The 15,658-nt window shown below is 44.1% G+C and overlaps 1 protein-coding gene across 8 annotated transcripts in view; it reads right to left on the reverse strand.

Moving 5' to 3' along the window:
• The window catches only part of SULF1 (sulfatase 1), a 136,137-nt gene that overhangs the window by 18,857 nt on the left and 101,622 nt on the right, over positions 1-15,658 (reverse strand). For 7 of the 8 annotated variants that reach the window (XM_079901243.1, XM_079901239.1, XM_079901238.1 and 4 more), the window contains 3 exons: positions 14,562-14,618; positions 13,650-13,779; positions 1,977-2,193 (listed from right to left, as the gene is read on the reverse strand). In XM_079901243.1, the coding sequence (XP_079757369.1) occupies positions 1,977-2,193; positions 13,650-13,779; positions 14,562-14,618 (404 nt within the window). Of the gene's footprint in view, positions 1-1,976; positions 2,194-13,649; positions 13,780-14,561; positions 14,619-14,871; positions 15,001-15,658 lie in introns of all 8 variants that reach the window. The other variant, XM_079901244.1, reaches the window with a different exon arrangement.

The raw sequence follows: 15,658 nt of genomic DNA on the forward strand, positions 1-15,658 counted from the left end.
CCCTCAAGTGAGGGGGTAGATCCAGGTGATCTCTAAGACCCTTTCCCCTTAGGGCAGGCTGTGAACTTCTACATCAAGTTTTCAAAGTGAACTACAAAGCAGTTCGGATAAAGCTATTAGTAATAGTAATGACTATAATTAGCTTTTGCTATATATTATTCCCATCGTCCTTACCTCTAATGCACAATCATGAAAGACAGGAATTATGACAATAAATCCTCACATTAAAAAATCTATCAGATTGTCAAAACAGGCTCATGAATTTGTTACCACCTTTATATTACGATGAGAAAACTGAAGCTTTGAATGTTACGTACTTTTGCCAGGTGACGCAGCCAATAGTTGTGGGATCTCAGACTACAACCTATCAGATTCTAAAGATTACAGTCTCCCCACGACACTGGGCTGCTTTCTCAAAATGGTCAAGGCTCCAGACACCTTCTATTTGCACAAATAGTAGAAGATCGCTCTAAGAAAAATTAAATTTTGCAAATGCTTTCATCAGCCAACTGACTAAATGCCTGGCCGATGGACAGTAACGCCAGGGGGAGATGAGTGTGCTCTCTGGTCACCAGAGACCACTGTCAAGGCTCATTGTGGGCTAGATAAGAGCTTTGACATGCACACACTGCTCCCCGCCGATCAGATGCACTCAGGCTCTGCGGGGTGGCCGGTGGGGGGGGCACTTAGTGGCCTTGTGTGTCCAGCCCACTGCGAAAGCAGGAAGAAAGGGAGCACATGGGCTGTGAGATCAGAATCATTTTGTTCTCTGCAGGATGCAGCTCTCAGAGGAAACGCCCCTGTGCATTGGATCACTGAGAGCGCTCACGAATTCCATCATGACGCAAAAGAAGAGCATTCACTCCCGTTCTCGAACACACAATACTCCACGTGGCTTGAAAAAGTGGCCCCAGACTTCTTGCGCTTGTGCTCCACACGGAAAAGTCAGTGTGTTTTATGGTCAGTGCCTGGGGAGCGACAACTGAACTTCTTGAGAGACAAGAGGCTTCCCCCACCTCCAAGCTGGACACTGTAGATGGCTTCTGTTAAGGGAGAGGGTCAGGGGTCCTGTCCCTTGTCGTTTTCCCATTTGAAATCTTTGTGTGAATTATTAAACCTGGCATTTTCTCTCAGGAGGAAAATCTCCAAAGTCAATGATTTTCAGCCTCTGGGGTTATTGATTCCTTTACTATTTTGTTGAAAGTTACGGACATCCAGAAACATGTGCATATATACACATAGAATATACTTAAAATTTTGGATAAAATGCTAGAGGCTCATGATCCTATAAAGTTCACCTGTGAAGCCCAGGATAAAAAAGCCTGTTCTAAGAGCTTCCATTGCACTCTAGTGAATGACTTGATTCCCCGGTTTTGGGCATGGAATTTAATTTAATGTATCCTGCTTTCCAAAACCAGTTCAGAAAGGCGTTATCATAGAAATAAGTCACTTTTCACATTACGCCACTAGATGGCACTAGACTCTCACTCTTTTACGGAAGGTGCCGCTTCATAGGAATCTGATAGCTGCCTGAGAAGAGTTTTTATGAAGATGCTAGGCACTGCTTCTCATGCTGAATTCGGCTAGTTTGACCCCGCCAGTCAATAAGAGGAATTAGAAACACATATCATCCTAAAACAGATATGCCGTTTAAAAAAGCATTCATGCTTCTCCTATTAGTTAAATGCACAAGCACTGAAACCTCGGATTTTTCTTTTCTTTCTTTTTTAAGTGTGCACATTTTGTGTCTGCTGCTTTTACTGAATATATTTTAATCCTAAGCTTAATATTCACAAAGCAAAATTTCAAATGACCTCGGCTTTCATATTGTAAACAGAACTATTATTTGCTTTTAGCCCCAAACCTGTACATTGATAATATCTAACATGTAGATGGATCAAGATGTTTTTGTCTCCCTAACATCCATTCCCAAAGGCCTTGGGCTGCCATTGAGAGAGTCACGGCGAATGGCTTACTCGGGGTCCCCTGGTTCCTTAGGTACTGCCTCTGACTCTTTCTCTGGCTTCTGCTGGCCCGATAACCGGCATCTCCACAATTGCACTCTTTGTCATTGTCGTGGAAGCTGCGAGAGAAGAGGGGCCTCGTGCTGTGCCGGACGGCAAGCAGGTCACCAGACCCCTTGCACTTGTGAATCCGAAGCTTGCCAGACGCGTCCTCGACACACCGCCACTTCTGCAAAAGCCAACGTGAGAGCAAGTTACCCATCCCGAGTCAGGTGTTCCTGATTAAAGACTGCTGCTTTTGTTTTCAGAACCCTGGCGGCACCCTTAAAAAGAGCCAAGGACAAAAGGCCAGCTTTTCAGTGACCCTGGACTACGTTGACTCCTGTTCTCTTAGGTATTTCCTTCACTGCAGGCAAATACAGATGACCACAAAGTCATGGGAAATCAGAGCTACCTCAATGACACCAGAGCCCAAAAATTGATATATAAATCCTCAGCACCCAGTCTAAACAGAGTCTTGAATGAAACACGTAAAAGCCCTTACTTAACTCACCAAGCCACAGAGCACAGCTGTCAGGGCTGTTTTCACCAGACCCTTCTTTTTCTGGAAAAACAAACGTGGCTGCTTTGTTCTCTGTCCTTGAATTTTCTAATGCGAGCCCGGGAAGAGTGGCACATGAGGAAGACAGAGGTGAGTTTAATCTGAGTCCATCACGGGGCAAGGTGAAGCTCAGACAGCCCAGACATGAGCAGATGTGCCAGGCTTTCTCTGTGCTTTTTCTTATCCTTCTACAAACAGCGCACAGCCAGCAGAACAAGCCGCTCCCTAAAGAGGCAAAGGTTCACCTCCCCGGAGACACGCGTGAGGATCTGGGCCTGGGTTTTCTAGTTCAAGCTTTGTCTCAAGACAGCCATAGAGCTTGCAGGCTAAATTCCGGATGAGTATGCCCCAGGATCGGGTCTCAGTGCCCCCCACCCTGTTTCGTGGGTATCAAACCTGGCTGCAATAACAGCGCTTTGCCTGGGGGTGATTTCATGTGATCCTCTATAACTGACTTAAAGATCTAATAACCTTCCTTTTACTTTTCATTTTCCCCTTTCTCCCTCCCTAAAATGTTAATCTGGCAAATAGGAAGAACGATGCCTTTTATTTTAAATTGATCGTGTTTGTTACAACATGCTACAGTGTGGTATTATCAAACTTGTGTCTTTTTTTCCCTTCCATGTATGAGTGTCACCTGTATAAAATTTTTATTGATACTTCTTTTCTTTAAACAGACACATTTCTAAACTGTGGCCAAAGCAATATTTGTAAAATTATGCATTTGTTGTGCCAGTAATGTATTTTCTTTTTTTTTTTTTTGCGGTACACAGGCCTCTCACTGTTGTGGCCTCTCCCGTTGCGGAGCACAGGCTCCGGACGCGCAGGCTCAGCGGCCATGGCTCACGGGCCCAGCCGCTCCGCGGCATGTGGGATCTTCCCGGACCGGGGCACGAACCCGTGACCCCTGCATCGGCAAGCGGACCCTCAACCACTGCGCCACCAGGGAAGCCCAGAAAACCTTCCTTAGTTTTATAACCACAATGCATTAAAAGTTTTCTTTTTTCTTTTCTTTTTTTGCCCTGTAAGAGCTGAAGGGACAAGTAGATTCCTGTAGAACACAAAAATATAGGCAAAATTTTTAGTGACTTAGCGTATTTGGATTACAACCTGCACTTTCCCATTAGCCAAATTCCTTGTTGATTTCCTATGGGATAGAGATGAAGAGAAAGTGTGTTTCTTTCCTGAAGAGTTGAATTTAACCACACGTAAGGTCTGGCATGGTCCTTGGCATGGAGGATGTATCATACAAACTCAAATAGACATACATATATGCATGCACATGTACACACACGCACACACACATATACCCACAAACACCACATACATACATGTACCTGCACACATTCTTGTATGAAACAGGAGTCACTGACAAAAAAGCCAATTATTTTCTGTACCACGGACTCTCTGAACAAGGCATAGGCCCTATTAGATACAGTAATTATCTAGAGGCTTTGAAAACCTTCTCACCGGCAAGCATACTAGGAATTTTAATGAAATATAATTACCACACACTGGCCACAGTCATCTTAGTGTCCGATATCATGACAGTTTTTATGGCTGAGCAATCAAACCTGGAAATAGTGGCAACTAAACGGTCATCTTACTTAGAGAGTTTACAGAGGGAGGCGGAGAAAGAGAACTTTTAAAAGAATTGCATGGCCATATATACACTACCAAACGTAAGGCAGATAGCTAGTGGGAAGCAGCCGCATAGCACAGGGACATCAGCTCCATGCTTTGTGACCACCTAGAGGGGTGGGACAGGGAGGGTGGGAGGGAGGGAGACGCAAGAGGGAAGAGATATGGGAACATATGCATATGTATAGCTGATTCACTTTGTTATAAAGCAGAAACTAACACACCATTGTAAAGCAATTATACCCCAATAAAGATGTTAAAAAAAAAAAAAGAATTGCTCTGAAACACGTGGCAAGCCATTTACAGGCTCTAAATAATGAGATGACTTTGCATCGCAGAAGAGTTGCCAGAGTCAGATAGAGCCGGAGCTCAGGCGAGGCTAATGCGACGTGGAATCAGCCTCAGAAACGAGCTTCGTTCAGTCAGCGCCCTCCCGAAGTACAGACGGCACGCTGCCTCGCTTTCGTCTATGTTTTTGGACTTTCTCGGTAAATCAGTTAATGGTCAGATCCAGTTTTGCCCATCTTCTCCAACCACTCGCTCCTGCAAATTCCTCTTCTGATCTCTGGGACACCATCTCAATCCTCCTCCTGCCTCTCTGACGTCTGAGTCTGTGCTGATAATTTAGCGCGCATTTATTCCGCAAATATTTCTGTACATCTACTGTGGGCGAGGCGCTCGATAAAACTATTTCAATCATTCCAGAGTTATTATGATTCCATTTTAGCCTTTCCAACTACACTGAAACTTGGGATGAAGGGCAAGGACCAAGTCTCTTACTCCTGAATCGTTCCCTGGAGTTAGCTCAGCGCTGAATCACTCCATTGAACAATTATGTCTTAGTGTTTTTGACGGATTATATGTAACTTAAGGTAAATCACACCTGATGAAGAAGAGGAGGTTGGCTATTTTGGTTCAAGGAATCATGTGTGCAGCTGCTTGGGTGGAAGCCAACCTGATGAGAAATGTCACATTATCATCACCTATTAAACTCTTACTCGATAGAAGGTACTGGTGTAGAGTGCTTTATGTAAAGATTTATTCATTTAATGTTCACAATAACCTAAAGTGCTACCATAATTCATTTATTGGAGTAGGGTTTTGTAGTAGCGAATATCACCTATATTCTGCCTGGGACTTGGCACGGGCATTTCATACCCATATTGATGTCGCTTAGTGGGAAGGTCTGGACTTTCAAGCCAGAGAAGCCTGGATTTGAATTCTCAGCTCTATCGCATTGCTGTGGGGCCTGGGGCAACTCAGCTACACAATCTAAGTCTCTGCAGGGTCATTTGAGCACTAGAGATACACACAGGAAGAACCTAGCACACGGCAGGCCATCAACAAAGGTAGCTGCTATTATTCTTATTCTTATGATTGTTACACACAGTTTATTATTTAAAGAATTTGATCCAATGTAAACTTGATGAGAGGCAGCCATTTTTAGTGGAGATAAGTATTGGGTTAGGGATCTGAAGACCTCAGTTTTAATCTTCCTTTGCTGCTAACTCTATGGCCTTGAGCACACTGCAGAATCTCTTTGTTCTTCCAGATTCCACATCTGGTAAAATAATACTTGCTCCTCCTGGCTTTAAGGATATGTCATGAGAATAAATTGCTGAGTGTTTTCAGAGTTCTGAGGAGAAGAGGCACTCCACGAATCCAGAGGACAACTATTAGAATTGGCCTTTAATAAGGCTACCCAATCCTTGGGCAAGTACGGTTCCCTGGCTGTGAACTGTCTTAAATACAGTAATTAGGATTTAGTGGGGAGACTGCGAGCGTCACCCTCCTAACTGTGCGACTTCGGTCAAGTTACTTTCCTGTCTGAAACTCATGTTTACAATGGGCATAATATCTATTTTTTAGAAGAGTTTTCAGGTGTAAAATGCTCCATGTAAAATGCTCAGCATAGTAGGAGATGGTGATAGAACTTTGGTTACTCCCCTTTCCTGAAGTGACCACTACGGCATCATTATAGTTTCTACGTTTTTTTTTTTTTTTTCTTTTTTGCGGTACGCGGGCCTCTCACTGTTGTGGCCTCTCCCATTGCGGAGCATAGGCTCCGGACGTGCAGGCTCAGCGGCCATGGCTCACGGGCGCAGCCGCTCCGCGGCATGTGGGATCCTCCCGGACCGGGGCACGAACCCGTGTCCCCTGCATCGGCAGGCGGACTCTCAACCACTGCGCCACCAGGAAAGCCCAGTTTCTACGTTTTGAACTGTATATATTTCTCAGATTGATTAGGAATGTTCTGTATTCTTATTTAGACCTACTTATACCCATTTTCATGAGGAAGAAAAAAACTTTGGCTACAACTTGTTCGAAGATACACTGCAATGAAAGCTTAATTTTACACACAGGCACACATGCACATTAGTTTTCTATTATTATACGTCTTACTACATGGATTTGGTCCTAATTCGGGTCAAATCATAGTCTCTGAGATGCAACCACAATACAGTAGTTTTCTGATAACCTGATTATCCTTTAAGCCAGTGCCAGCATCATGGAAAGCAGTTACCTGCATGTGTTTAGAATTTTCATCTAGGGTGAGGGGGGGCAAAATGGGCGAAGGGGGTCAAAAGGTACAAATTTCCAGTAATAAAATAAATAAATCCCCGGGAGTGTAATGTACAGCATGGTGACTACAGTTCATAACACTCTATTGCACATTTAAAAGTTGCTAAGAGAATAAATCTTAAAAGTTCTCATCACAAGGAAAAAATATTTGGGATTGACCTATGTACGCTACTGTGTATGAAGTAGATGGCTGGTGAGGGCCTACTGTATAGCACAGGGGGAGGAAAAAAGAAGGTACCATCTGTTTGCAGGACATATATTAAGTTAACCTTACAAATGCATTCCAGGGACTTCCCTGGTGGCATAGTGGTTAAGAATCCCCCTGCCAATGCAGCCCTGGTCCGGGAAGATCCCACATGCCGCGGAGCAACTAGGCCCGTGCGCCACAACTACTGAGCCTGTGCTCTAGAGCCCGCGAGCCACAACTACTGAAGCCCGCGCGCCTAGAGCCCGTGCTCTGCAACAAGAGAAGCCACCACAATGAGAAGCCCGCGCACCGCAACGAAGAGTAGCCCCCGCTCGCTGCAACTAGAGAAAGCCCGTGCACAGCAACGAAGACCCAATGCAGCCAAAAATAAATTTTTAAAAATGCATTCCAATATACATTAGGTACAGACAAATACTGTTTGATTCCACTTATACGAGGTACCTAGAATAGTCAAATTCATAGTCAGAAAGTACATTGGTAGATACCAGGGGTGGGGGGCGGGTGGGGAGGGGGAGGGGGAGTTAGTGTTTCATGGGGACAGAGTTTCCGTTTAGGAAGGTGGATGATGGTGAGAGTTGCACAACAACGTGAATGTACTTAGTGCCACTGAACTGTACAGTTAAATATGGTTAAAATAGTACGTTTTATATTATGTGATTTTTACCACAATAAAAAAAAATTAAAAAAAAATTTTAACTGTGCGGTGATGGATGGTAACTAGATTTAGGGTGGCAATCACGTCACAATATATGCAAATATCGAATCATTAAGTTGTACACCTGAAACTAATATAATGTTATATGTCAATTATGCTTCAATTAAAACAAAGAATTTTCATCTCAACGATGGGGAATATAAGACCACAGAAGCATCCTTGTTCAAATCACGACTAACTCAAGCTATCGTCAAACTTTCTCACAAATATGAAATAAAGTTGCTTGTTTGAGGAGATTTATCTCCTGCTTTCTCTGAGATGGGGTAAGATGGGACTGGGGAGGGGAAAGGGGAGAGGGAAAAGCAGAAGAGAGAGAAAATGTTGCCTCCTTTAGATTTTAATGTGAATAACCATTTGTAAAAGTCAGTGTTGGAATGCTGGAAGAAGTATGGTTCTTGCGAACGAGGGAAAGTAAAACTGGTGAACTGACCTTGGCTAACCATCAATAGCTAGTATTTGCTGAGCGCTCGCTATGTGCCAAGGACTACTCCAGCTGCTTGATATATTTAACTCCTATAATCTTTACAGTAACTCCCAGAGGCAGGTACTATTATTACGCCCATTTTACAGATGAAGAAACTGAGGCAGAGTTAGGTTAAGCAACTTGCCCACGGTCACATACCAAGCAAGCAGTGGACCCAGGATGCAATCCCAATGGATGAGGACACCAACACGAAAGGAGAGTGGCTTGGGGCAGAGTGTGAGGCTGCAGGTGGGCCTCGGTTGAGGGAATGGCACCTGGGAAGACAGAGGTGACAACCTACATGCAGGTGAGAATGTTACGTTTACGAGACAGGGCGGGCGTATTGGGAAATGAGAGTAAAAATTAAATAAGGTGGGGCCACATTATGTAGTTGATGGAGAAAGTGTCTGTCCTTAACGTTTGTCTGTTTCTGACTTGTTTGGAACATTATTAAATACGGTTTGATGTTTAACCCTGTGATTTGTATTTTGAAAAATGCAAAGAAGCCGAACATCTAGGTAGATGCCCAACTGTTCAGACTCATCCTTCAGTGCAGGCTGAAGATAGGAGGAGGCTTGCCTTCCACGCTGGGCTCCTGTGCAAATGAGAGTTCAGCCAGAGCAAGGCACTGGGGGCTCAATCTTTCTGGCCAGCTTCTCTGGAACCAGAAGAGCCAGGGCAGGGGGAGGTGGGTCAGTGGATGGTTACAAGCCATCCTGTGATCTTAACTAGGGCTCAGTGGGTTTCTGGAAACAGGCAGCCCGTTTCTGGCACACTAACAATTCTAGCCAGAACTTACCGGCAAATGTCTTTTTATTCCTGCTCTGTAGCTGGTCACAAAGGGTCTCAGGGATCTCTGGTCAGAGGGGTAATTTCAGGATGACGACAGAGATCCTGGAGCTAAACCAGCTTACACTCAATGTGCCACATTCTAACTTACTTTGCTTGATGCTGGGGTCCTTTTAGAATTTCAACAGATTTTTTATTCTGTACGGATACCATAGTAGAAAGGCAAACTAAATGACAAAGATGCTGGAATTCAACAACTTTACAAAAGGATATGACATTTGCTTTATAAAAAGAAAACAAGTTGCTTTTTCCTCTTAAATGACAGAGAGTATATAAAATGTACTTCAAAATGGAACGCCCAGGAATTTCTCATTTATGTAACTCCTATTTAAGGAGTCAATATCTGTACCTGGAAGAGGAAAGACAACCCAATCATGCTCACCCAACATGAATGGTTCTCCATCTTGCCTGCTCATAGGAATCATCCGAGAGCTTGAAAAAAAAAACACTGCCACCTGGGTCCCATCCTCAGAGATTCTGATCTAATGTGTCTGGGTTGGGATTTGAACATGGGCATTTCCAAAGCCGCCTAAGTGATTCTAATGTGAGGTCATGGTTGAGAACTGCTACCCAAGATGCTGTGGGGGCTTCAGGGTAGCAAATGCCATTCACAATTTCAAAGAGAAAAATCTACTGTCTTCTATTTTTGCAGAGGCAGCATGTTCTGGGGAAGAAAAGATTGAACATGAAGTGAAGAGATGCAGGTTTTGACACTGGGTTTGTGGCTTAAGTTTTCTGGATCTAAATTTCCTTATTAGGAAAAGAATATCATTCGACTAGAAGACTTCTAAGCCTCCTTCCAACTTTGACATTCTCAGATTCCAGGTCTGTGGTTTGTAACTTTGTTAAAAAATACAGATGCCTTGGCCTCACCTGCAGACATGTTCATCTGACTGGTCTGCAGCGAGGCTGTACGTCAGTGTTTGCGAAAGCTCCCCAGGTGATTCTAATGTGCAGACAGAACTGAGCGTCACTGATCTCTGTTCTCTGTTGAGCCAAAGTCTTCAGATAGAAGTTGAGTTTGTACATGAGTGGGTGCATGTGTGCATACATGCCTGTGTGTGTGTGTGTGTGTGTGCATAGTGTGTACGTAAATACGCTTGGGGGTGCAACGCCAGCTGAGAGGGTGGTGGGAATTCACGTTCAGCCTCGTATTAATTCAGTAACATGGAAATAATGCAAACGCATATGTCCCTGCTGTCTTAATTAGTCCCTGCTGGTTGCTTTGTTCACGTGGTGAAGTGATGCCAACTGTCTGGGATCCTGGCCCATTTTAACTGCCTGTTGGCTTCACAGGAATGAAAACAACAGGTAAGATGGCCTGGAACAATAGTAACACCCAACATCCAATACTTGCACATGCTTTGGAGCTCATCTAGCGCTTTACATATATAATATCACTTCCTTCTCCAAAGACAGAGATCAAGTTTCTTCCTTGAGCTAGAAAACCCAAGACTCAGGAGAAATTAAGCTTTTTGTCCAAGAACACGCAACCAAAAGGTAGTGGATGTCCATATTCTAAGCCAAACCTTTGAACTTCACATTCTTCTTTCCTATTTACTCCACTTCCCGCAACCACGTTGACCCCAAACCATCCTTTGGTGACCAGGCACGGGGGTCTGGTGAGGGGAGGTGCACTGTTTCTTTGGGGAGGAGGAGTGAAGGGACTGAGTGAATGGGAGTGAATGGGGCTAATGGTGCTGATTTTTCCTCTGCACCACATAGAGGGTCAAACCAAAAAATGATGGTGCTGCCTGTGAAGGAAGGCCGTTCACTTTGGTTAGAGGAAGGGAAGCAGGGCTCAAGCCATGTGTGAAACCCATGTCAAGGGAAGGAAACCCAAGCAGGTTAGCTCTAGTCTTAGCTGTCGCCTTGTTCCTGAACAATCTCATTACTCTGGACTTTTTTTCTTTTCTTCTAAAAGTCAGTGATATTGTAACTAAAAAGATAATCTTCAAAGTGGAGCCAGATAAAAGAGCAAAAGGCCAAATATAAAGATTTACAGAATACAGCTATGTCAGGTTAGACCGACAGATTTAATAACTGCCTTGAAGAGGCTCAAAATTTTCTCAGTTCTCAGATTCTAAAGCTACGGTTTGAGCGCCACCTATAGAAAGAAATCACCATTGGGAAGAGTCTAATTCTTTGCTCCATTAATTCAGGCACTCCTCAAAGAGATTGCTCTTTGAGAAGTTCTCATATATTTATGTGATAGAATCCAAATTCAGACTGATTAACATAGAAATAAAGCAGCAGAGGAAACTTCCAGGGAGCCAAATATTAAAGTATTTCATGGGGGCAAAGCGAGTTTAGAAAACTATTAATATAAGAAAGCAAAGTGAAGTGTTTAACATAGTTGGCATTCAGTACATGAGTGAAGAGCTTGTGCCAATAATCTAGTTTATCCTGCATTTGCCCTTGAGGACATATATGAAAATTTCAGCGCAAGCCATATGGATAGGTTTGCAAAACTGTATACTGAAAGGTAGGCCATGTATCTTATTCTCAAAGGGTTATAAGTCTCGCCACTTAAAGGGCTGAAATAGTAAGATCACCAATGTGCATGAGATATATTTAACACTGAATATTTCCAACTCCTGAATAGAAGTAAAGTTAGTCTATTGAGGCTGGCTCATAAAAATCATTTTAGAGCTCCAAAACAATTCTGAGAGTTTAATCATAATAATACTTAGAGCTTCCATAAGAAGGATTTGAAGACTTCAAATTGGAGTATAATGAATAGGTCTAAGCTTCTCCACTAAGCACTTGAAAACTGACTTACCAGAGTGCCATGAAGGCCTGGTTTTATCCCTTCCTTCAAGAGACCTCCCTCCTCACCTCTTTCCACTTCAAAGGGATTCCTGTGTATGAAAAGGCATGAGGAAATTCAGAGCATATGAGGGTCAGGTAGTTCATTATGAACATCTATTCAATACGCTAGATGCCGTATAAATAGAGTATAATGAGTGAGGCCATTTTCATAATAACAGGGCTCTTTATTTCCTGTGTCTGATACCTTGGATTGATGTTGGGTAGTTGTGTGGTTATTTAGAGGTCAGATAAATTAAAAAAAAAAAAAAGACTCACAGAAGAATTGAACTTCTCTTCACCTTATTAATGAAATTTACCTTGGAAAGCAACAAGAGACCAGAGTTTTAATCAGAAAACTTACGGGTCCCCAGGTTGTAAAATGAGGATGTCTACGCCTTCTTCACTCAACGGATGTGAAGATTAAATTGAGCTAATGTGTATAAAACTCTGGGTGCGGTGTCTTGCATAAGACAAATGCTCGATAAATGTTATGTTTCTCTTTCCTCCAATTTTGTTCTAAATTGCAATGACTTAGGCAGAAATTCAGTCCCTCTCATCATGACATAGTGTATTTCTCCCAGCTAGCATAGATTTCCATCAAGAGTGCTTAGAGTAACTTGTGTTCCTATGTTCTCACTTTCCTTAAAAACAGATCTGTGTTGATTCATCACACGGTCATTCTTTAGTTCTTATTGGTAATAGTTGGTGTTCTGGGTAGCCCTGAACTCCCTGGTAATATTTCTATTAACAAAGAGGATTTCTTCTAATGAAATATTTGATGTCAGAAATTTTGTGAGCACAGGTAGAAACAATAATCAAACAGAATATGGCTTCCCTATTCATTCTTCAACCTTGGTCGCAGACTCTGTCCGCCTCTCTGGGTTAGATGACATCTGGTCTTAGTCAGCACGGGGAGACCCAATCTCTTGGGGTGATTCACTGTCCAGAGGCTCAGCATCTACCCAAGATCTCTTTTTTTTAATTAATTTTTATTGGAGTATAGTTGCTTTGCAATGTTGTGTTAGATTTTGGCAAAGTGAATCAGCTATACGTATACATATATCCCCTCTTTTTCGGATTTCCTTCCCATTTAGGTCACCACAGAGTATTTAGAGTTCCCTGTGCTCTACAGTAGGCTCTCACTCGTTAGCTATTTTATACATAGTCATCTACCCAAGATCTTGATTAAGCTGCCACTCGACCCCTCCTGATGGCCAGTTAGGAGGGGCCCCAGGGATGGAGCTTTTTCCTCAGATGGAACCAGTCTCTGATCTTTCTAACCTGACTATCCATTTCATATGTCTGATATCTCGAACGGATGCTGGCTAATTGGGCTGATATTTGGAAGTCTCTGAGAGCACCGTCTTTTTTTTTTTTTTTTTTTTTTTTTTTTTTGCGGTACGCGGGCCTCTCACTGCTGTGGCCTCTCCCATTGCGGAACACAGGCTCCGGACGCGCAGGCTCAGCGGCCATGGCTCATGGGCCCAGCCGCTCCACGGCATGTGGGATCTTCCCGGACCGGGACGCGAACCCTCGGTCCCCTGCATCGGCAGGCGGACTCTCGACCACTGCGCCACCAGGGAAGCCCAGCACCATCTGTTTTAGTTGGAGGAAGCCCAAGCAGTGATGAGAAGGCCCAGCTTGGGCCAGTTAGACACTGCTCAGTCACGGGAAAGATGTCACAGTGGGCACTCCATGACGGCTATGGAGAAATTCTTTATACATAAATGTACATTATTGGACATGTTGAAAATATTTTACGTTAGAATTAGAGAAGCACGTGAGTCATGGTGCAGAAAAGCTGTGTCACTCACCTGCCCAGGTTGTTCACAGGCTGTCTGGTACCTGGCCTGCTGGCACAGTTCCTTGACCCTCTCATATTTGGGCAAGTGATTGGACTGTTGGATATTCTTGTTGGAGTCTTCCTTCTTACGTAGCAATTTCCTTTGACAGAAAGGGAAAAGCTTCTTCTGTGAGAAGGGATCTGAAATGACCTTCGCTGAGACCTGCCTGTTCTTTTTCCTTCCCTGTCACATGACTCCACATTCTCCAGGCAGCAAGAAATTGGTATCAAGGGTAAAACCACAGGAACCCCACATTTCATGAGTCCTTTGCAAAAAATTACCAGCTGGGAACTATGAGGACGAGAGGTCAGGGGAGGAAGAGTCATTTCCTCCAAAATCATTCATTTCAAAACTATGGGCAGAAACGTTTAGCTTTCCAGGCTCAAAGTTCTTTTCTTGTTAAAAAGCAATGATAGAAATGCTTTTCTCCCTCTCAGTGTAAGTATGGAGGAAAACAAAGACCCTGGGCGTTATAAATCAAAAGGGCAAACCCAGAAGTGACTCAGGAACAGTTACAATCTCATAGATTTGTCTAGTCAAAACTAGTAAAGGCACATAAGGAAAAGAAGGAAAAGGGTGTCAGGCAGAAGATGGGAAAGAAGGTTGAGAAAGTCAATTGACTGGTCCAATTAGGAAGCGCGGTGGAGAAATGCAACTGTCAATCCAGAGCCACGTAAGGGCTGTGGTCCCATCTTTGCAATTCTGATGCAACAATCCTTACTCTGCTGGCCAGGGAGGGATGAGTCGCAAATGTTCAGTCTTATGACTAAGTTTACGAAATCTGCACGCTTAGTAAACCAAAATAAGGGGAAAAACATTCCCAGCAGGGAGAGCTGCCCACTAGGACTGGTGCCCAGAAGCACCCTAGGAACCAATAATTACCCTCTTTCCACGAGGAATGTATCACGCCAAATTTTGGCCTTCTTGTTTGTTCGAAACCTGAAAGCAAAATAATAATATTTACTGTTGGCATTTGGACGTTTTTCCAAACGGATCTGTGCTAACAGTTTATTTAAAGCAACACCTCTCACTTCCCCAGACCAGGACACCAGGACTGCATCTCCATTAATACGCTATTCACAAGGGTGATCCTCAGGTGCAAAGGGTATTTTCCCTCTACTTCTGCCAGCTGCCGCCCAGCTCTGGGGGCCAGTGTGCTCAGGGCTGGCTCAGGGGAAGAAAACTGACGCACCTGTTACCTGGCTTTTCCTGGTCCAGGAGTTTGAGGACAGACTTGCCGTCTATGTCAGGAGGTGCGTCGAGCCCAGCAATGTCCAGGATGGTAGGGGCCAGGTCAATGTTTAGAACAATCTGTGGGACTCTGCAAAGGGACAGATGGTCACGCCCCAGACCCAGCACCAGTGGAGGGTGCCACCAGGGCTGTTTTCTCCATCCCAGGACTCCCTGGCCTTCACTGCTTCTCAGCCTCTCATCTGGTCCCCAAGGGACGGTGGCTGCATCTGGGAGGTGCCTGAGTGGTCAGCAACCAGGGCCAAGAGAAAGATGAACTGGCTGTCACAGGGCTGGAGAGATGCCTGCACCCCGGAACTCTGGCCACACTGACCGACAAATTGTGGCCTGATATTTGGTTTTTGTAAGCTGTGTATTTTCTTCTGAAACCCAATAGTCCACCACTCCTCTGTTGAACTAGGGCTCCGAAATCAACCTTCTGAAAAAGGACACAAGGTTTTTATACTTGAATTCAATCCATGCTTCCTAGTCTTGCAAACATAAAGCCCTGTCACTCTAGATCTGACACTTCCCCAGGGGTTTCCAATGATCTGGAGAGACAGGATAACATTCTCCAAAGGAGTCCTTCTTACTGCCATCCCCTCGTCCCCAGGATGCAGTGGAATGCAGCTGCGGACGAGACTCGTAGATGGGACTCAGAATATCTGGGATCTGGGCCCCAAGGCTGCCACCTCCACGATCGGGGACTCTGAGAGAGGCACGTACCCTGTCTGTGGAGTGTCTTCATT

The sequence above is a fragment of the Stenella coeruleoalba genome (assembly GCF_951394435.1).
Source record: "Stenella coeruleoalba genome assembly, chromosome: 17".
NCBI lineage: Eukaryota > Metazoa > Chordata > Mammalia > Artiodactyla > Delphinidae > Stenella > Stenella coeruleoalba.